Source organism: Vespa mandarinia, chromosome 22 (assembly GCF_050613455.1).
Source record: "Vespa mandarinia isolate Hongniang chromosome 22, ASM5061345v1, whole genome shotgun sequence".
In the NCBI taxonomy this organism is placed as follows: Eukaryota; Metazoa; Arthropoda; class Insecta; order Hymenoptera; family Vespidae; genus Vespa; species Vespa mandarinia.
Window position 1 is genome coordinate 322859 of NC_140831.1, and position 23487 is coordinate 346345.

At 36.5% G+C, this 23487-nt stretch overlaps 3 protein-coding genes, 1 long non-coding RNA gene and 1 other non-coding gene across 10 annotated transcripts in view; 3 read left to right on the plus strand and 2 right to left on the minus strand.

Annotated features, from left to right (window-relative positions):
- Positions 1–18: 18 nt before the first annotated feature.
- Positions 19–558, minus strand: LOC118442827 (uncharacterized). The gene is made up of 3 exons (XR_014983507.1): positions 476–558; positions 346–413; positions 19–154 (listed from the first exon to the last, which is right to left on the minus strand). It is a non-coding gene; the product is annotated as an uncharacterized LOC118442827 (long non-coding RNA).
- On the plus strand, positions 429–2780 carry LOC118442800 (cytoplasmic dynein 2 light intermediate chain 1). Of its 4 annotated transcripts, none has more exons than XM_035868942.2 (8): positions 429–660; positions 962–1079; positions 1141–1242; positions 1338–1661; positions 1721–1878; positions 1968–2211; positions 2369–2458; positions 2531–2668. In XM_035868942.2, exons 1-7 carry the CDS (start codon positions 644–646, stop codon positions 2438–2440), a joined length of 1035 nt encoding a protein of 344 aa, XP_035724835.2. In that variant the 5' UTR covers positions 429–643; the 3' UTR covers positions 2441–2458; positions 2531–2668. The 4 variants fall into 4 exon arrangements, 2 of the variants coding, with proteins under 2 accessions (XP_035724835.2, XP_085519646.1); XR_004838482.2 differs by lacking the exon at positions 429–660 and having other exon boundaries at positions 896–1079; positions 2531–2568; positions 2646–2780; XR_004838481.2 differs by lacking the exon at positions 429–660 and having other exon boundaries at positions 896–1079; positions 2531–2564; positions 2646–2776.
- Positions 2781–3914: 1134 nt separating this feature from the next.
- numb (NUMB endocytic adaptor protein) overlaps positions 3915–23487 on the plus strand; it is a 45943-nt gene continuing 26370 nt past the window's right edge. Inside the window, exon 1 of one of the 3 annotated variants that reach the window (XM_035868879.2) lies at positions 3915–4057. The gene's annotated coding sequence lies outside the window, so the exon portion shown is untranslated. Of the gene's footprint in view, positions 4058–10794; positions 10929–23487 lie in introns of those variants that run through there. The other 2 variants (XM_085663517.1, XM_085663518.1) reach the window with 2 other exon arrangements.
- On the plus strand, positions 14077–14240 carry LOC118442901 (U1 spliceosomal RNA). The gene has a single exon (XR_004838519.2). It is a non-coding gene; the product is annotated as a U1 spliceosomal RNA (small nuclear RNA).
- On the minus strand, positions 20375–21793 carry LOC118442809 (uncharacterized). The gene is made up of 4 exons (XM_035868973.2): positions 21635–21793; positions 21331–21540; positions 20859–21140; positions 20375–20764 (listed from the first exon to the last, which is right to left on the minus strand). Exons 1-4 carry the CDS (start codon positions 21680–21682, stop codon positions 20558–20560), a joined length of 747 nt encoding a protein of 248 aa, XP_035724866.2. The 5' UTR covers positions 21683–21793; the 3' UTR covers positions 20375–20557.

Sequence of the window (23487 nt, forward strand, 5' to 3'; positions counted from 1 at the left end):
TGTACAAAGTATTACTTAGCTGCGAAGGAAATTTTTTTTTTTAAATCAATCGATGTATTCAAAGCTGGTGACTATTTAAAAGTATCCTTATGGATTTCCTCACCAAGACTGATGATCTGCATTAGGCCGTAGCACGTACGAATCGATTGTTTATCTAGAAAGGGTGAAATATTTACATGTAATAAAATGTACCTTATAACATCTTATATAATGTATTGCGAAGGCTATATAAAAAACGAATAGTATAAAATCTACTACAATTTATTTTAATTATGTATTTTAATGCGCTTACTTATTACAACTCTATACGATTCTATAAATCGAGAATTTTACTTTTATATTTACTTGAAAACTCGAAAATACGATGATTGTAGTCTTAGTGATCGTAGATCCGATCTCGATTTAAATTCCAACTAAAAAATAATTCGTTGATAGCAAATAGATTTTTTACGGGTAATATATTGTACATACATACGTGTATGCGTGTAAATGCAAACTATGCGACATGACTTAGCCTTCCCTCGTCGTCATGGACACACCGAAGAAAACAAAGTTAGCCGAGACTGCTAGAGGAACGAGCACGTGAGCATCTGTCATTTTCAAGGTGTTTTCTTTTCGTTCGAATATTTCGTTATAATTTTAAATGGCATCAAAAGTTACGTGAGTATTACCCATTTATATCCTGCTTTCTTTTTTTTTCTTTTTTTAGATATTTTTTATAGTTTATTCTATAAGTTAAAAAATAAATTATTAAAAAATCAAGACGAACAACCAAAGATTTCATTATTTCGATCTTTATATTGTATTCATTAAAAAAATATTAATTCTTTAGGTACTTTGATTTTTTGCCATATGTATATATATATATATATATATATATATATATATATGTATTATTGTTCTTTCAGCGAATAGATATGTTATATCATTTTTTGTTTACTATTGCGAAAAATTATTTTAGCGAAGAAAATGATAGGGAATCAGCGTTGCGTGTATCAATGGAAAAAGAAAAAAATCGTAAGACGGATCCTAAGGAGACTCATGAGAGGTCTATTATCATCGTTGGTAGTAAAAGCGTTGTAGGTATAAGAATAAAAGCTTTAACGAATATTTCCCATAATATCGTATGATTTTGTTAAGGGGAAAACTACGATGGTAAATCGATTTCTTGAAAAGGACGAAAAACCGAAGCCGACAATTGCAATGGAGTATTCTTTTGGCCGAAAAGCTGGTAAGAGTTTGGTACGTATTATTCTTATTGAGAAATTGTTTCGGGTGGATTGCGTAAAATTAAAAAAGAAAAAAAAGAAAGAGAAAAGAACGCGCTTACGATCTAGGTGAAGAACATAGTTCACGTGTGGGAAATTGGCTATGTATCTTCTTCTTTAATTTCCGCCGCTATGAGTGGATCGGCCTTAACTCATTCGCCGCATCACACGACGCTCTTGATGATGTTGGATTTATCGAAACCGGAAGTATTATGGATCACCTTCGAGGACATTTTATCGGCTGTACGAAGTGCATTAAAGATGAGTCACAATTCGAAACTCATTAACGAGATGATCGAGTACAGAACGAGGGAAAGAAAGAGCGTGGAGAATATGACCGATCACTTACCCCTTAAAACGTTTATAATTGGAGGAAAATACGATGAATTTCAGGTAATCTACGATATGAATTGTTTTTTTCCTGTATTATAATTTATCGTTTCGAAACGAAGGACTTCGATTTAGACAAGAAGGAAGTAATAGGAAAAACGTTACGAGCGATCGCGCATAGTTTAGGAGCTGGACTTCATTATTATTCTTGCAAGGAAAAAATTCTCTTACGAAAGACGAAAGATTTGTTGTCTCATGTCGGATTTGGAGCTGTTCTCGCGTAAGTCAATTTCATCATATTAACGAATTTTGAATTTTTTCATCTGTTTCATTGTAAAAAAATTTACTTTTCCTCTTCGTAAAATGTAGAGAAGGGAAATTCACGAGTTACGACAAACCTCTGATTATATCGCCCGGTGCAGATTCCTTCACGTCGATCGACTTGCAATTACCTTATTCGAAACCATCCATGATTTTAGACACCATTAAGCAGACGTTCGTGGTTCGTGTACCGCAAATAACAAGAAACGACGAATCTACTTTAGAAGACCCAAGTAACGATCCGAACTTCAACGAGCCCATTATCGATAAACTGAAAGTTCAAAGAGAAGAGGTACATTTAGAATTTATTGTAGGATAGATATATGCATTTAAATCAAGTTAACTTGTTAGATCCTATAATGGAACTCCTTCGGAACCTCCTTGGGAAAGTTCTTTAATGATTTTGTACAAGCAATTATTTTCAATAATTTCAAATCAATTTCATTTAGGAGATTAGCATTCTTCTCGACGATATGCTGAACGGTCGAACACAAAAAATTCCCATTCCCGATCCGATTTAAATAGAATTCAAACGATCGGTAAGAGCTACGACGAATCTGCATTCGATTTAAATGTACCGATGATAAATTTGTCTTTGTATCTTTTTACAGTAATGGATATACATCGAGAAGAGCTTCAGGTTCTGTACGTATGTAGAGGAACGAAAAATTTGTAATTTTTTATTAAATAAAAACTTGATTAAAAACTAATATCTATAATCGATAGGCACACGAGATCGTTCACACGCTATAAAATCCAAAAAGTGTCAGGATGACGAGAGATTACGTAATGGTCGTTAACAATCACGTTCGTCGTTGTAAATGGTAGAACAATCGATCCGACGATACTTCGCGTATATGTGTATGTATATGCACTAAACTCTCATCGTAGACCGGTAATAAATTTTTTACTTTGTTGGATCGTATGTAGATAGATATGTGTATAAATGAGGGTAGTTGGTGAAGAAGGTGCAATGTCTCGGGGCAGTTTAGGAGTTAATGGGTCAACGAGAAGATCATGAACCAGTCGTGAGCGAGAAGCGGTCCGCGGCATTCGAAGATCTTGCAAGGTCTCGTTTGATATATTGAAAGGAGAAAGAATAAAGGGAAGGGGGGAAGAGTAGAAGAGAAAGATAAATATATTGCATGGCTTAATGGTTAAATGTAACAAGTGATAGTTATATGAAAATATAATTTTATTTTATAATTATATATTATTATATAGAGATTTTAACGTTAGTAAGAAACTAGTTAATTGTATTAAATACGAGGTGAAAGGATAAAATAAAGATGAAAAAGAGTAAGAATGAGAGAGAAAGAGAGAGAATTCGCGCAGACGCATTGACCGCCGATGCGTTTAGCTCCCTCCGCGTGGCGCGGTCTCGGTCCGAGTCGCAGACAGAGAGAAAGAGAGAGAGAGAGTTTAGCGGCGTCGGCGTCGGCGGCAGCGTCGTCGTCGGCGCGGCTGATAAGAACCGACAGTAGGAACGGCGACGCGTGCGCGGCACGATACGCGGTGCGCTTGCGCTTACGGAGCCTTGGATCGTCGCACTCGGCCCGTGCTTTTGAGACCGATAGCGACCGAGAGAGCGCGAGAGTTGCCTTCGTGAGTTGACTCGGCATCCCTACAAGAACGAAGCGCTAGTCTACTACTCTCTTTGACGAGAGAGACCGCGAAAGAGGAGCTGGAGGAGGAGGAGGAGGAGGACTTTGCGCGGCGTTGTCGTGCCCTCTCCGCTCTCTCTCTCTCTCTCTCTCTCTCTCTTTCTCTCTCTTTTTCTTTCTCTTTTCTCTTTCTGTTTCTCTCTCTCCCCACCTTTCTCTCTCTCACGTTCATCAGTGAAAATGCCGCTTCGATAGAACCTCGCGCGTGTCCTGTAGTCTTCCCCTTTCTCTCTCTCCTTTTTCGTTCTCTCTTCTTCGATTTTGGATCAATCTATCTATTCGATCGAACCTCTTCCTATCTCTTCTTTTTTTCCCATTTTTCCATTTTTCTTTTTCATTCAAACTCCTTCTTTTCTTCACGTTCCACTTCGTTTTACCTGTTTTCATTCCACTCTTTCTCCTTCGAGTGCGTCGAGATCGGATCTACTACGACAACACCACGAGGTTTCAGCGCGCGAGTGAGTCCTTACACAGGTGAGTTAATGCTACTCAATCGTAATTTAATAGTTTTATTTCTTTAACGTTATTAGAGAAAAAACGTCTTAGTGAATGAATCTTCTTCTTTGTACAATTCATCATATCTCTGTCACTTTTGAGAATTCGCCTAGCCGGCAGCACCACCCTCGTCGCTTCATCACCACCCACTTGCGAGGTGTCGTTCTCTCTCTCTCTCTCTCTCTCTCTCTCTCTCTCTCTCTCTTTCTCTCATGGTTATCGATTCTGGTGTGAACGCGCCCTCCGCTGCCGACAGGTATCGGCTCTCTTCGTGCCTTCACAAATTCCTTTGACGATCTTTTCAAGTAATCCTCCTTTTTGAAAAGGACACCGATCCGTTGCTTATTTCACTCGATCATGAATCGATTCAGTCGTTAGGCTCATCGAAAAGTTATAGTTTTTATCCTTTTATTTTCTTTTCATTATTTTGATATTCAAAGTTTAATGATAGAACACGAGAGAACTTTCCTTCAAAAGGAACTAATCCTGGTCTCATTTAATAACAATGATAAAAATTATGTTGAATGGAACAAATCGATTAGTTAAATTTATCTATCGATCTAGTTATATTTCAGGAGTATTTTTCATATCTAGGTAAAGTATGTACTTTGTCGAAAACAGCATTGTAATTTGTAACATTTTATAACGATTTAGACTTGTATTCGATTAATATTAGGTCACTCTTGATTTTGTTATCACAAGTTTTGATTTTATTTATTTCCCTGACTTACTTAATAAACTAAATAGACGGTAGTAATTAACCTATTACCTCGTTTTCAATAACGAAGAGAGAGAGAGAGAGAGAGAGAGAGAGAGAGAGAGAAAGAGAGACAGGCAGACAGACAGAGATTCGTGAATCTATTTGTTTTATTTTTAAATAGTAACGTAGACTAGAAACAACGGTGCCTCAAGCGTATAGAGAAGAAAAAGTATGCGTTGAACCGGATGTCGCGTGCTTCTCTTTGTCACGGTTTTGGGCGCGAGGGCCAAGTACCTCGTTTTATGGTTACCCATTGCTCGTTTCACGCTTCCTCCTTCGTTTCGTAACACGTTTTGATTTTCACCCTTTATCTCTTACCATTCCAATCGTTTTCATTATATTCTCAACTGGCTTCTCGACCATTTAAACTTGGCGTTACATAAAGAGTAAATCGATTCGACATATCTTTCGTGATAATCTTAGGGTGCGATCGATATTTTCAATTTGACGGCAATAATAGCGGAATGATTTTAAGTATTTCTCAAGAGTTTCTTAAACTTTTCTATCCTTTTACAACGTATTATGATTTCATTAAAGTGCAATATCATAATAAAATCTTCTTTGTAATAATATGTTTACCGACTATCATTTTGTATATTAGTCAATGCTCCGATATAAATCGAGTGCGTTGATTTATTTTCAGATCGGAAAGAAATATAGGTCACGAACGGTTGAAGTGGAAATACGAAATACGAAATGCGAAATACAAATATCAAATGATTTAATATCGAATTGTCGTCGTCGTTCGTCATTGCATTTCAAAGTCTACTCGTTGTTTTTTCATCGCAAAGAAAATAATGTTTAGGTATCGTGGATTTTACGCTCGAACAAGCACGGATCTAGTATCGTTCCTTTCACCCACGAATGTAAACGTTCACCACGGTATAGGTCTGCCATTCATATCGAGGAAAATGGCCAATAAAAGCACGACATTGCTCCTAGCCGCGTTCTCTGTACCTACTTCCCCGAAGAACGGGTACCTGTCCTCCTTCGTGTCGAGAACTATTCTGGTCGACCTTGGTATCTGACCAAGGTGCGATCGGTCGAGACCACTTTTTTTTTATCAATTCCATGCATTTTGCGTCGAATCCTTTCATCGTTATTTATTCTTCGTCTTATTCTAATTCTTGAGATAAGTCATTCAGTAACATATAAATTTGCTTCTTTGAAATAAATTCTTTAGAAGCAATACACTCTTATCGAGAAGAAAAATTCTCATTCTCGTTCTCATTTAGAAATAATCTCGAAACCGCTTAGATGTTGTCGTCATTTTTTTTATGTCTTTTTGTCTCTCAATCGAGTTTTCAGTGGCACCTCGCTGACCTTGATCTCACAGAGAGAGTGAGAGAGAGAGAGAGAGGACTGTTTTGTCGTGACGTCAGAGATCTACCCACGCGTCTATCGCGGTAAACCGGGCTATCATTTCTGGTGGTCCCTCTTTCTCTTTTCTTCTCTCTCTCTCTCTCTCTCTCTCGCTCGTTTTCGCTCTTCTTCGAACTATCGATCGCAAAGAATAGCTCAACCAACAGGTTCGCGAATGTGTGAGTGCGCGCAGGAAGTCAACAAATCTAAAAGAGAACCTGCAAGAGCTATGAAGAGTCGTGACGGAAGGTGAGCAAGCCTCAGGGTATAATACATGGACGTACCTAGTGGAGCTAGGTCAGGTCGCACCAGTTCGCGCCACCTCGCACGCCAATGCGGTCCTACTCGATCGAAGCGACAGTGAGTCGACCTTTTTACTCTCAAGATCATTCGAGATCGAACAAATCGTTAATTCTAAACTGGTCGATCTTCAGTGGAATATTTTCGTTTTAAACGAACTTGGAATACTCATGAAAAATGAAATTATCATCATTTTTATTTGTCTTTAATCTCTTACAAGGTAGATATTCTTCCGCTTTTGTATATTATTTCTTTCTAGTAGACACGATCGTCGTCTCTTACTGCCTGATTATTACTATTCTTATCGACTAACTGAGTATAATTTACAGATAACGTCGGGGAGTAATAAGTACGTTGGTGTTTGTAAAATAAACGGTGCCTCGATTTACCGTCGCTCGGACGAGTTCTTACTTGTTCGCTTTGTTTATGCATAAATAGAAACTTTATTACATTTCGTATTTTGTTCTTCCTTTAATGAAAATTACAAGTTTTTCTTTATCGATACGTCTCTGAAAAATCATAGATTCAACGTGAAATTGTAAACGTTTTTCCTAATCGATACTGAGAATAGCAACAAAATTAATTATCTACATCATATAAAATAAAAGATCATCTAATTTAATTACTTCGTCTAACCGTGCTACTCTCTTTCTCTCTCTCTCTCTCTCTCTCTCTATATATATATATATATATATGTATGTATATATATCTTTCTCTATTCTTCTTTTATATTTACAATAAACATTCTTTTTATCTATTTATAATCGTCTTTCTTGATAATAATACATCGAATATAGAAATTAAGACGTTATCGGTATGGCGTAAACTAAATGATAACACGGTGTGATAACGTTTGTTTATCTTCGATGTCGAGCTGAAGACAAGGATTTTTTTGACTGTTCGAATGAAGGTGGATCAGATTCAAGTTACAACCTACGCTTTAAGGAAAGGCGTATATTAATTTGTGTGTGGTCGTTGTAAAGGAAGGGAATTGGCAATAGCGTTACGAAAGAGAGACCGTCTGAAGATGGTAGAAAGAAAGGGCGTCAACCATCAGCGTGAACGTTGAATTGGAAAGTTTCATTAGCTACTCAATGCCTTCTCCGTTTATATATGTATATATGTATACGTTTACCACATGAATCATTTCCTCTTAAGATTAATACAATATTAAATGAGAATTACGCGATAGCGAACTTGCAACAATGTTGTTTTTCCTTCCGATCACGCAACGCCATTTCCACTGAGTTTACATATACCAGACTTCAGTATTATTTCTGTAATCACCGTTTCCATCGACCGATATTTTGGATATTTGCTTTTCGTACAAGCGTTTTCTTATGTTGTATACTCGTATGCAGATTCATGCCGCTCATTGTATGTACAATCGGATACATTAATCAGCTCATGGTGTGGATACTTCCACCAGTTTGTCGAGTTTCCCTTTCATACATCTTTTGAATATCCCTCTGTTTTCGTCGTATAAAGGGAAATACCGCGCGCTTACACTAACAATAATACATTCTTTTATAGGATAGAAACGAAGGGATATAGAAGAGATATGGATAGGGAAACTGGGTATAGGGTATCTCCATCATGGATCATGTTACATTAATATTACATATTAATAATATAGACAATGAAATACATCCAAACAGAATGAACTCTACGAAATTCGTAGGATATGTTATTAAGATTTGCCTTCTTATACATTAAACTAATTGTTTAGATAATGTAATCGTATAATAATAATAGTCCTATATTTAAAAAAATAAAGTTCCCTTCGGAAAGTCTTGCTTGAAAACTGTAAATAAATTAAAATGGAGTGATCGTTAAAAGAATCTTGTATCGCTGGTAACGATTTCAATCGTCGTGTTACCGGTACTTTCACACAAATTGCACGGTTAGCTCAGTCAGAGTGGAAAGCACGTACTACGACACGTGGCTGCCCGTTTCAATTGTATACCATAACGAAGCGAACGCTTGTTATCCAGCGAACAATTGGTCCATTGTGTTGACTGATGTTCCAAATGTATAGGATATGTTTTCGAATGTGCGGGATGAGTATGCTTAGGTGCCAAGGAAATACAACTTCCAATTTACAAGTTTGATCTTTTCAAAAGAACGTATACTCGACGTTATCGTTATTCGAAGAACCATTTCGTTTTATACCTAATAATTTGTCTTCTTGAAACATTTTTCGGATTCTTCTTCTTCTTCTTTTTTTTTTCTTTCTTTTTAATCTTTCAGAGAACATATTCATAGGAAGTAGAGCGTGTTGTTCAGTATATGATAGATACGATGCGACGTACCAAGATTAACTGTGTAAAATTGTTCGACGCTTCGTTGGAGCCCTTCCTCCGTATCTTTACGTTCGTCCCGACACTCCCTATTCCTTGTAATCCATATCGTTTACGCTGGTACGCTCGCCATCGTTGAATCTACGGTATTCTTGATTTGTCGATTGAGCTCTAGTGTTTGCCATCTTCCTTGATATCTTTAATGAATGTTATAATAGTTCCTTTTAAATATTTGAAGATACATACGTGAAGTATACATACGCACACTATGTAAAATTTTTAAATTCATAAATATAAATTCGTGATATTTTCGTTGTAAATTCGTCATTGTATGACATCACACGAAATAGATATCGCATTTGTTGTGATTAATGTGTAATCATGATATATAGTTACACGTAGCTCCTACTATCGTGTCGCTGAACTTGCAGATTCCTTTAACGATAGCGAGAAATAGCACGACGATAAGCATAATATGATTCTCGTTTCATTTACAGAGATGAACCGAAGTTTTGAAGCAAACATCTGTAGTAAAAATTTTATTATACTCATTCATATTTCGAATATTACTTTTCTTTCGCGTTGTCAAAGTTATAAATATACGTTCATAAATTGTAGTATATTAAAAGGCGAGCTCATTCCAATGATGTTTTATTACCAAATATCGGGAATATTTTGAATGCCAATAAATGTGTAAAATTACAATAAAAGAAAAAAAGTGTTTGTAAAAAGAGTTTGTAAAAGGGGCATGTAAGTGACGCCTCCATGATCTTTCGATGTGACTAATGCATTCAAACATATTCTTACGATAGATAATTTCAAAGCGGCGATCGTTTTTACGTAGTGCCTTTGCTTAGATATGACATTTATTATGACATTATGCTGTGATACTTCCTACATTACTATGTCAGAAAGCATAGGCTATTTCGTGGGAAGCTACAATGCAGACTAATGCGGCGGCATTAATGAAATCGCGAAGTTGTTTTTAAATGTTGATTAAATTATTTCATTTTAAACTTTCATTCGTTTTTATGATGTGATCAAACTTCATATATAATATTTACGTTTGTACATCGGCTTATGTAGCGTGTTGTTTGTTCGAAAGAAATGAAACTTTATCGATAGCTGAAAGAATAATTTCCAAATATTTGACGATAATATAATACTGTCTTCGAAACGTACGTGTGTTATTACAAATGTATTTACAAAGATTACGATAGAAAAGATTTTATTGATTCTATACGAAATTGCCAAACTCAAACCAAATGAAAATGGAATGTAAAAGATAATGCTTATAATATATTCGATCAATCAACGATACCAAATAACAATTGAAATATTTTTTTGTCGTGACTGTACACACACACCCACACACATGTCGTAATAATAAAAGAACGAGCATATTTTATCCGAACGATTGTCTGGATGATAATTATTCGTTCGGGGTACTCGTTCATGATAATCATTTAGAAAACATTTGTTTGATCGCTCGCGGAACGACAAACGATCTAATTATTCCGGATACTTAGTTCAGTACATATATTTCATATGTCCACATTCCGGAGGTCATATTTTTTACGGGTGCGAAGTAAAACGAAAATACAATAAAACGTACAATTACCTGGTCATTTGATTCAAGCAAGCATATTGAGAATTTATTATCTCGACGAAAAATACGATAAGCCAGTAATGGAATGTTTACGTCCTTCATAGAGAAACTAGATAAGCGATTGGAACTAAAGTCTAGTGTCTGGTGTCGAACGTGTATGTTACATAAAATATACGATTTACGTGTACATGTTTATACGTGTACTGTCTGTAATACATATCTAATATATAATATCTCTCTCATATACGTGTATTGACGGTAAAAGAATGGTACCTTGGCTTACGATGAGATCGTTGACGGAGTTTTATATGTTCGATAGGACGCCGAAAACTTGGTAGACGTTTCTCGAGAAAGAGACGTTACGTGAGAAAGTTCGATGGGTCTGTAAATTTTGGAACGGCTTCTCCTTCCGCTTTGGCAAGGAAAAAAAGAAGAAAAAGAAAAAGGAGAAGAAAGAAAGGAAGGAAGGATCTAAACCGCTACCGCCAATAACAGTACTACCACCGCCACCTTTGGCAAGTCCGTCTATCCTTTGCTTCTCGAATTCTACGAAATAACGGGCTTCCTTCTGCAATGTCGGCGTTTTGCGTACAACTTTTGCGTGGCTACGTGTTTACGTTACGAAACGCGTTCTCGCATTGCCGCGTAATCGTAAGAGCGTGACGGAAATCGAGCTACGTTGGTGACGCGACGATCTCTCTTCTTCTCTTTCCCGTTTACTTGCGTATACACACATGCACAAATATAAGTACATTTTCTTCTTCTTTTCTCCCTTTTCTTTATCTCACAATTGCTTATCGCCTTTTCTTAGCGTATGATATTATTTCATCTGTGATTAATGTCAAAGTTATATGATATTTAGTGAAATACTAACAAACTCAGTGTTAATTATAATATCGTTAGGTAATAAGTATATTCTATCCGCTTACGAATCGAAAAATTGTTTACGTTATAGATTACCACTCTCGAAGGAAGTCCGATACTTATCGCAGCTACAGATAGATATATATATATATATATATATATATATATATATATATATATATGTTTACGTATGTATATATAGAACGATATACAAACGCATAGGTACGCAACGTATCATCCAAACGTATATCGCTCGTTGAGTACGTCGAGGTAAACGTCTATCACGTTTGCCATTATACAGCATGGACGGACACTTGTGAAACTTTCACCGAGTTTTTTTAGCAACAAAGGAAATAGGAAATGCGACCACGTAGTTTATTGGCACGTGTTCACAAACGCAAACAGGGGAATATAAGATGGAAAAAGGACGAAGAAGAAACGACGACGCGTTTTGTCTAGTTTTTCTCGACAAAATGCTTTCAGCGAGACACCTTAAATCTTCATAAAAGTAGTGACCTCCTTGGCATTAAATCCGATATTAAGCAAATCCACCGATTACAGAAACGGCTTCTAGAAAATTCGTTATCCGAGTTGAAAGCCTGAAAGGAAGCTCTCGAGTACTTGGCCAAAAAATTACATCAATCGATAAATATCAAGGTCCTGAGGTCGTATCGAAAATAATTTTTCTCTCTCTAATTTTTCTTTCTCTTTATTCAATTATATTCCTCATTGCGGTCGAATCGCAATTATTCATCGATGCATTCGACTTGTCTCGCAGGAAGTAACAAGTGCGACTTTGGCGATTTTTGTTATTTGCAAAATCGAAGTCAGCGACTATCCTAGGTCTTACGACATAGTGAATAATGACAAGTTGTTTCAATGATGATTTTTTATGACCAAGCACATGGCATAGGCTGATATAAATCCGTGCGAACGATGAAGAATTTTTAAAAGAATGGATACTTTTTTTTCCGCTTTAATAACTTGACGAGTTTTAACGCCTCTCCGGAGGCAGTCGTTACCCTCAATCGTGAAACCGTTATGCATTTTATTTTTAATCGAAGAGAGAAACCATACGAGTCCCTCGTCGTTACCAGAAGATCGTAATACCGAATGACGGTCGCAATCCTACCGGATAATATACAATGTACTTTAATCAGACCCTCGATTCTTATTGCGTGTTTTTCTTTTCTCATTCTATGGTAGGTCTTCATAGATTATTTCTATACTCCTCTACGGGATCTTTTTCCTCGCACAAAATCGAGAAAACGATCTGCGTCATCTTGGATATATAACACGGCGGTCGACATTATCGTCGCTCAATCCAACCCTCCAGTCTTTTCCCATTCGACGAAGAAATAACAGAAGCCAGCTGAAAATCCTCCTCATTGTGAATATATCTAAAATGCTAAGTAATAACGTGCTGCACATTCACCAAAAAAAAGCTATAATTTTCAAAAAGCTGTTAATATCGCAAGGATATTCTCATTTTGACATAATCGGATATATATTCTGACATATATATTTCGAATTGTCTTTGAATTTTAACGAGAGATCGTATTTCGGCCGATCCCGTAATGCAAAGCCATAAAACTTTGACGGCTTTCGCTATATTCGCGATATTCATTTTTCGTTAGACTTGATTATCCAGATAATTCACGAATCGATATCCAATCGAACCTTCATGGAAATTATCTTAAAAATGTATCTTTCGGCAAGACAATTTGTTAACGGGACATTTAATCGGAGAGAAGAAGAAAGTATTAAGGGGCTTTTTATCGGCATCGTGCGCCGCCGCCCTTCGATCGAAGGCAACGAGTGGTTTTATTTTAAAAATAAATCCCAAGGCTCATTCGGAGTGCGGATGAACGCGGATCTCCGTACGGTTCGGCCCATTCAATGGGGCAACGTAAATAAGTCTTCAAGTTTCTACAAAAAAGCTTACCGTGCCCATAAATATTTACGGCACATAGAGCAACCACGTCCTGTCCTCTCTTACGTATAGTCTTCTCCGTCTTATTTCTCCCTCTTCCGGTCCCTTTCCTTCCGCAAATATCAACGATAGTAGCGGGATAAGAAATTTATTTGTTCGTTGGACGTAACAAAATCTACACGTGTGCGTGATCGTTTACATAAAAAGGCGTAAATTCTTTTTTATTTTTTTTTCGTCCTTTCCTTTTTATTTTAACCCATTATGCTACGATGTACGAGGATAAGTATGACCTTGTCCTACAAAGTAGACACAAAGTGGATAAGGCGTCCTTACTACCAGCATCTGGTGTAGAAAATACGGATTATTATCAATTTTAAAGTAGAGATTTCAGAATGAAGGCTAGAGTATATCAATCTATTTATATATTGCGCATGGTGCTATTTTACCTTTCGAGCTTTAAATTGCATATTTCAATTACATATATATATATATATATAACATTGATCAAGAATATAATATATCTTATTTAATTTATAGTGACTCCTTGTAAATGATTTGTTTAAAAGCACGCGTAAAAGAAATCGAATCTGGGAGAACTCGACTACCATGTCGGGCCGATCGTATTTCGTTTGTTCGAGCGCGACGGTCACGATGCTATCGATCGGAGCGAACACGGGAATAGACGAGGAGAGAGGGAGAGGGGGGGGAGGGGGGGGGGAGAAAAAGAAAAAAAAAGATTCGCGGAAAAGATAGTTTATCATTAAAAAGAAAGAAATGGCCGCTAGAGCACGCTGCATCGGAAGGATCTTTCTCGCAAGCGAAATATAATCCTTTTGCCGATAGAATCGATTGATCGGCTACGATTAGCTATAACTTACTTGGCGCGGAGGATAACCGTGATCACGAAGGCGGTTCCTCCTGGGCGAGGCCCATCCATTGCACTTAGGTTGGGCTGAACCTTGCGAATACTCCTATAGTGGGTATGTCGAGCGCACAATTTTTGGTAGTCGGGACCAGCGTTCGCGCTGTCCCGGATACGTCAGCTCGAAAATAAATTCCTCAATTTGTTGGGTTAATCTTTCGTCATGGAAATATATAGTTTTTTTTATAAATTTTATTTTCTCACTATAATATAAACATAATCATCCTCCCTCCCCTACACACAATAATCATTTTATATTCTTTTAATAAAAACGTGTCCTAGAAAATAAAAAAACGGAACACAACCAATAATGTGAAAGTTTTCTCGTCGTTTCTATGGATTATTTATTTATAAATAAATCAACTCTCTCTCGTTACCACAACGAGGTTTTCCTTTAATGGAAGACGAATAAGGGAACCGGAAGATGATAATGCGCGCATATAAAGACAAGATCATCACATAGAGAGAGAGAGAGAGTAGTAGTAGTAATAAGGGAAATTTGGCCAAATGGAGAGATGGTAGGTGTGTACATTAAAATTGTGTTGTTGTTAATGCAAGCGTTAGGCGATAAAAGTTATAGTTATTACTTTTGAGAGTTTTGTAAACGCGTTTAAATGAAATTGAGAAGTCAAAGTTGTGTGTCTAACGGACAAATAATGCATTTTGACGGCACACGACGGTATACGTAGAAATGTGTAGGTGTAAATTTGAGTTTCTCGAAGCGGAAGATAGAATTTCCCTCTATGAGTAAATCGCCACGGATGTTTGGTACCGAATATAAACGTTACAAGATACCTATGTTTTTTACTTGCTGTGCCTTTTTTTAACCTGACCTTTGAACCTACAGAGAATTTTTATGCCAGTCATGTGTCAACGATGTCGATGAATTACAGTGAAACGTTTAAGAGAATTTAAAAGTCTAACGAAGCCTTTGTTCAGGTTCTCGTATTGCTAAGTATACGTTTAATTTATTGTTATCGTTGTACAAAAAATATTTATCGAAGCTAATGGGAATACCATCATATAATTTTCTTACTTCTTCTTAAAGTCGACGAATGAATTTGTTTTTGCCTTTATTTCGAACTTATTGCCGTCACCACACTCATATCGGATCTTTTTCATTTTAATATAAAATCGATGCTAACTTCGTCAACGCTCGAACGGACCTTTAGGCAACAGCCTATAATTTTAGGAATTTTCCTTCCTCCGTGTAGTGAATATCATCGATATATCGATTCGCTGAAATTCCACCAGGTGCGATACGTAAATCGACAATGTAAGTTGAATTTATGCGATCGATAAATTGTTTTTGTCATCGATTCGCAGTGACAATGGCAGAGGTGGAATCGAATACTTTTCTTTCTTTTTCTCCTTTTTTTGTTTCCGAAGAGCCACGAACGCGAGATACAAATCGGTTTATTGCCTTTTCCGACTCGGAGAAATTGAAAGTAATACCAGCGTATTCAGATTCTCGTTTGGATCGTGATTCACGTGTGCTTTCGCGTGTGCTAATCTCACCCTCTAGCATTCTCGTCTACCCCTCCCCACCATGTCTCTCCAGTGAATAGAATTTAATCGTCCTTACCGATATTACGCCTAGATTCGCAAAGCACTTTGTCTCTATCATTCGTTCTTCTCTTTGCAAGAGAGAACTTTTATTTTAATTTGCTATATCATTTTGTATAATTATATCGGTACTTGTAAATTCGAAGAGTTAGAAACCAATGTTGTTGCAATATTTTATTCTAGTTCAGCTTAGAAATTTCATTTCCAACCATTGTGGATTTTAAGAATAAGTCATCGTTAGTACTTCCATGGCTATATATTTTTGCGGTTAAACGAATTCGTAGACGGAAGTTCCGATACGAATTCATACGAGGTTACAGCTTTGAAATATTAAAAAAGTTTATTTATTGCGACTACAACTACTTGGAAAATGTATCGCTCTTTTCTACGTTCATTATATTTTCGCGTGAAAATGCGATATGTGTTGAACGTAGACGAATATATATTTTTTTTCAAATCTAAATATACAAATTCGGGATCGCTCGTGTATACGTCATAAATTAAAGCAGACTCTGCCTTATAAATTTTCAATTTTATTATATATTAACTTTTGCAAGCGGTAAAAATAATTCAAACAACGAAGAGAAGTTTCCCATCTTTGGGAAAATATTTAACGAAAATGTTAGAATGGTCCGAGGATATAGTAACGACGATCCACTCTATTTCTAGTGTTCGCTCAGTGTCGTTTTTTATCTTCCAATTTACCACGCTTCTTTTGATAGAATCTGCATCCCGCTCCGGAAATAGCTCGCCTACATTTATCGTTTTAATATTTTCACCAACACAATGTACTTAAATACTTTCGAGCTTCGAAGGAGAAAGAATCAAAGGAATTCTTCTTTTTCTAAAATAGAATATTTCATAAGAATCGTATAATAATATTGTATTCATTTTTGGTCCATATAAATGCATAGATTTGTCTTTCACTTCGATCGTTATGTTTCAATAAACGTCACTGGTTCGATCAATCGCATACAATTTTCGACCGCGTTCGTCGTTAATGTATACGTTTACTAGAAGTATTCACCAGTGTATTCATTGAAACGCGAATGACGATGGAAAAGGAGTGATACAATGCATATCGAGGAGCAATAAGAAACTCATTCCGATGATACGCACTCGAAAATAACGCTTTCGACGAATTCCGTTATTCTAACATCGGATTTAGAATAAAATTAATTTTCACTAAGGAAATATTTCTCGAAGACGAGTCAAATAAGATGTCCAACATTTTTCTTTTTGGATCGATTTAATAGATGATTTATTTATTCGGAGGGAAGGCGATTTCACGGTTTAATTCGATGATTATTCAGGAGAAGAGTCGACACCGTTCGCAACATCATCCTTTTCCTACTTCTCTTACACCTGCCGACGGATCGCACGTAACATGGACCGTATTGATCGACCTGCTGCAGAGGCAGCGGCAGCGGCCATGATATCAGCAAGAATAAAGAGCAAATCATCCACATTTTTGTCCCTTCTTCTTTTGATAAAAATCTTCGATTGTAATACCTCTTATGCCTACACTCCTTAATAGATTTTTCTGGCAACGATTTCGACGAAGTCGAAAGTTTGAGAAAAGTGATATTTTCCTTTTCATATCCGAATGTACGAACGTGCAACTATTCGACGATATTAAATGGATTAATTTCTCATTTGAATCGAAAGATATTAATTGTTATTGACTAAGGAGAAGTGTCGAATATACATAAGATTCTGAAAGGAGCAAAGAGAACTAGCGAATGTTGAATTTTATCGGGAAACTGGGTAAAGTTCGGTTCTATATTGTGGTTTTAGCGGATTTGTGGTTATATCTGTATCCGTACGCGTGATATATTCTACCGAGAGAAACGTGTTACGTGTTTCTTGGAAATAGGCATAAGTACGAAGCCATTATTTGTGTCTATTTTAAAATGCTACGGATATCGCCGAACGGATAAACTAAATTTACAGATAAATTTCAAATACATATTTGCATCTAATACGCAATGAGGACTTATGGATCGAAGGCTTTTCAGTGATCTAACGCGAATAAACTTCATAGTAAAGTTCATATCGTATGTCGAATATTATATCTAATGATTCGACTCGATTGATTTCACATTTGCGTAATTCGTTCGCAACATTCAGATCCTTGAAATCTTCTGAGTTTCGTTTCGATTTTGTTCCGCCTGTTGACGAAAAGAAGATTAAACAAATCGAACGGATTTCGATTTATCCGAATGCATTTCACATTCAAACAGGATGATTTTCTTTCTCGTTCGAGTCTAAGTGTAAGTCTTTTGCAATGAACGAGTAAATCGATCTGAAATTTTTGTGAAATTAGTTTTATTCCCTTTATGATTCTACGAGGAGGGAGCTTTCAACCGATGGCGACTTATACGTTCACGTCCGAAAGAGTGCCGTCAAAGTGTTTTTGTCTCGAGTCTTAATCGTGCTTTTTCCGTTTCCCCTTTTATTTTTAACTCTTTTTCACAAAACAAAAAAGAATGTTCAAGGGAATTTATTGATTTTCGAGGCGAGCACAATATTCAATTCCTCGCGAACAAACTCGTATATATATATATATGTATATATATATTTTTGTCGATGAGAACGCTCTCAGACGATGACGCTTTTGAGCTCGCGTAAAGGCGTGGCAAGAAGGACCTTCGACAAAATTTTCTACGGAAGAAACATGCGCGTCACTAAAAGAGAACACACTCGAGACACCGGTGTGTCTCGCGTGCCACTTTTCTCTCACCATTCGAGTACATATTCCTCTCATTCATTCCCTCTTCTTTCTTTCTCGCATATACATTTTCTTTCCTCGTGCCTTCGTCGCCAAACTTTATCAAGGATCCCACGACCGCACTCGAGGAAACGAATCTGTGCGGAGAGAATTTTATGTGCGGTGAAGTATCATAAGACGAACTATTTTATATTTCGTTAATTAAGCGATCACCATCTATCCTATATTTTCATTCGTTTGTTGGCCGGAATGGTGGACCGAAGAAATGGGCCGAAGTAAGAATGGACCGCAATGTTAAAAGTTCATATTCTTTCATTTATTTCTTTATTCTTTTTTTTTTGTTTTATTCGGCACGTCCATCGCTTTTATCGAAATTTTCACAATGTTAGAGATAAATTGGATTTATTTCTTTCGTTATGGGAGACGAATAAAATCGATCAAATATTCAAATGTATTGATTGACAATACATTCATTGACTTGAGAAAGCGTAAAGTTTGGAAGCGCCTCGTCATAGGCAACCATCTCTTTGAATGATAGCTGTGTAAGGAGTCGTGATCGTAAACAGGCGCTTCGACGACAAGCGTGTGACGTTGCTCACGGGGTCAACGACCTCGACGAACGTTGTCCTGTAACGATACTACTACATCATGCTGATTCACCTGCATTTACTCGTCAAAGAACGTCTCACCATTGTGGAAATTTGGCAAACGTTCAAGCTCGTTGATGTTTTCGGGATTTTCTCGAAGAACAACAAATTAACTCGGTTGACGTTAAAAACGAGAGAAGGAGAGAACGTTCGTGTTATCGCTAATACTGCTTGCCAATCTGTAAATAGCTTGTAGGAATTAAACTATCTTAAACGAAGGTTCGTCCATAATTAATGTTGGTAGATAAGAATACGCTTTGTTCTGAATATGTATATACATACATGCATTTAATGTTAAGAAAGGAATAAAGTTTCATTGTTAGGAGATAACGGATGGCTGTTAAAAAGATTAATCTTATTAGTGCTCTGTTTCTTCGACGAAAAGAAAAACTTGATGAAATCGAGATAAAAAGAAGAATGACTTGTAATTTAACGATAAAAGTCTCATTTGCAATAGGTGCCCTTTATTACGTCTTACTTAAAATATGCAATGGTACTATCCGTCGATTTTAATCCCCTTAAATTTCTAACGGTCTTTAATAAGATTATTTTTCGTATCGATAAAAAGTATATAAAAAATAGATAGAAACGCGTTTATCAAATGTATCCATTCCATTTCTTAGACATACTTTCGCAAGTCGTAGTATTATTTACTTGTCGCCTTTTACGATCTAACGCTCTTACTTTCGAACTCGTTCATCTTCACGCTTTCTTTCTCAGATTTATCGATGGCAACGTTAAACGTCGATGATCTTGGTGGTCGTAAATCGATGAGTAATCTAATTATAATCATTATTATGACTACTCATCGTTTATGAGTAATAGCACGAAATAGGAAACGGATTACTGATTTCTGAATCACCTGAGGAATCGATGTTGCCTCCGTTACGTCAATGTTTTCATTTTCTTTTTGCCTTATGTTAGAGCGACAATGCAACGTAAAATGTCGTATATAGAAATGATTCATTCGATGCGCCGTGCGAAATCTCTGTGTTACCATTATAAAATAAAACATTGAGATTATAAAGCTGATTATATATAAAACTTGGATTTTACTAAATTCGACCAAGTTTTTTTCCATTAGTTGTTTCGTCCTTTATCCCGACGACTTGATTAACTCTAGAACTTGATTACGTTGACATTATTGTCTTAAGAGTTTGTCCTGAATCATGTTATCCTGATCAGTTGTGAGCAGAAACTAAGAAAGGATTTTTGAAGCCGACATAGGGAGGTCGCTGGAATATACTTGAGGGCTCCACGATAGGGGGTGTAAATGAGTGAATAGGTAAAGAGACAAACATATCGATATGTCGAATCATTTAATAATAGAAATCGCCTTCCTTCGAGGGCGTTTGTATTGCATAAAATGACAAAAATTAAAAATCATTGATCATCGTGACAAATGCAAAAGAGAAAAAAAAATAGGAGTAGTAGCCAAGGTGTTTTTAAGGTTTTAAACCTAAACGCTGGATCCGGTGGGTACAATCAAAATGCGCTAATTTTCTCGTTGATGCAAGCTTCCATCGGAGACAAGACGGCATCGATTTGGTCTAAAACGACACCGATGGTACTAGTGGTGGTACATAAATTGAGAGATGGAAGAAGCATGCTAATGGAGGATACTATTTTCATCAGGTCGGCTATCACAACGGGCATATTCATAGATGTAGTTATAGTGGTACGCGTCATGACCTGCATTGAAAAATAATCATTCCATCGTAAGATATTAATTATCAATAGGATATTATAAAGGGACGAAAGTTAAAAAAGATAAAGGATCGTTTACCGAGGCCAAACAATTGAGAGTCCTTATAGGAAATTTCATGTCCTTCATGCATTCAGTGCTTTTCTCGTTCATTTCAAGAAGCGAGTTGGTAAAATTATTCGACATCTCATTGATATTCTCGATGTAATCGTTGGCCTTATCGATCTTATTGTTTACGCAATAGCTTGCATTGGTTAAAATCGTCAAGCTAGTATCCTTAATCTGTTCTATCATATTCTTGCACTCGCTGACGTCGACTTCATTCGAGATCCCTTTGGTTAATTCGTTGATCCTTTCTTCTACCTACGAAGTTAATTGGCCCGTTGGTAAGGTTCATGAATTAATGAGAATCTAATAGGTTTGTGAAACTAATACAGATACTAATACACAATTGAACATTTTTAAATGACATTCGGTTATTCTCGAAAAATAGATTGGACATAAAAAAAAAGAAGCTCGTTAGGATTGCTGTAATTGACTATCTCATACGTACTTTTGACAGTGCATCGTCGACATTTTTCTGAATTATTATCATGAGGTCCTCGCCTTGCTCCTTCAATTCATTCACGTAATCAAGGGCCTTTTCAACGATCGCGTTTTCTTCTTTCTGGAAAAGTTCTATGGCGCCATTGATTATTTTAACAATGTTTTCTTGAGCTTGATTGATTCTATCATCAAATAAACCAGCCTGTGTCGGGAGAACCTGAAAAATAAAATAACGGTGATAAGTAGAAAAGTATCGATTAACGTTTCTATATTAATTATATATCATAAACGTTTTTATAATAATTTCTTACGCAAGCAATGGTTACGAGAAGGCAAGGGAAAATAATAAGTTTCGCCATTGTAACGTTATAATTTCTTCGAACAATCTATGTCATTTCTGATATCACAAGTTCCTTTTATATTAAGTATCGCACCATTTATCGGATTTGGAGATATTTGATATGCGATAATAATTTCTCGAACATTTGTGTCAATATACGATATGGATAATGCCGACAATTAATTCATATCGTCTATATGAGCTAATGAAGATGGATTTACATATTATTTGTATTAATTTAAAATAAAATTAACAAATGGATAAATCTTCATTTGAGTCAAAAGACTATAAAAGATATTCGTTTCTTTTCTTTATTCTTCCGTCCTCTCTGGTACTACGTACTTCTACGAATACGTAGAAACATATTATTAACGATATTATCAACATGTGATCGTCTTAATTTTCTTAATATCAAGAAAAACGATTAAATCCTGAGCTAATTTGCATTCCTTCCTCTCGAGATAAAATATCGCTTATTATTAGAACAGCATGTCAACAACTTTTGCTATCTTGTAAATCTTATTTTGCTAGGTTCGTCATTAACGTTGAGAAAGTTAAGCGCACATCCGTTATTAGTTCTTTCAAGTTCGACGAGGTCGATTTGATTCGTAGTTATGAATTTTCTTGGAAACGGCTGTTGCTCTTGACTGCTTCCGGTCTCATCTCCGGAATGGTTATTGTTTTTTTTCCCCTTCTCTCATCATTTCTTTCTCAAATGCTCCATGAGCATTTAGCTCGATAAATTTCCAATTAATTTCAACGAAATAAAGTTGTAGTGCATGCTATTGACATTAATTCCACGATGGATGACTTATATCGAACATTATATAATATTTCGCCGTGGTAACGCCGTGGGTGGGTTCTTATGGACGAATCAAACGGTCCATTTCGCGACGGTAAGGACAGCGTAATCGAGAAGTGGTATCGACAAGTGTCAGTAGTATGCGATATTGTCGTTAGAATTAGTCTCGCGAGAGTATGCCTGCACGCACACATCGGGAACGAGCGATTAAACGACTACATGACGCAAACACAGTCTCGCGCGTTGCTCGTCAACGTGGCTCACCCCTCTTAAGCGTTCCCATAGGATCGCGGTGTTGCATGGGGTGTCGTGGGAACCGTTTCGCTTGATATAAAGTGCCATACGCATTTTTATAGGGTGCGTAGACCGTCCAAGGAGCGGCTCGAGGATTCCTTTGTAACAAATCGACGACATAGTCGGGCCATCGTCTGTGCTCGATGAACGTTATAGTTCGCCGTTCCAATCAGATCAATCCGATATTTGATTTTATAAATAAATAAATAAATTGAAAGTAATAATAAAATATTAATAGATAATTGGTGATTATCACGAATCCATCAAAGAATTTTAATTTTGTAATACTCGTTAATTATAATTACGTTGTTCGAATTTATTTTTCTTGAAAAAGAAATCAAATCAATAAGCCAATTATTGTTATTAAGCCAATTTTGAGTTATTAATTATTCCAATCGATCCTCCAAAATCATCGTATGCAATCTATCGCGTATAGAAGAAAAAAAAAAAAAAAGAGAAATAGATTATTTGCATTTGGCAACTTTGGCGAACGAACGATTCACAATTAGTATCATCAAGTATATATGCGTTCGTTTCGAACGTGAGAGCATGTTGAGGGGCGCTACGAGGGGTCATTTTATATTGGTGGATCGCGAAGGGCGAGTTCGCAGGTAGAATACAAGGTATGAGATTCGTGCATCGAGTTATATTTAGAGCCGTACGAGCGATCAAAGATTATATTCTCATTCAAATTTTTCATCTCGGCTTCAACGTTTATTGTAATATTT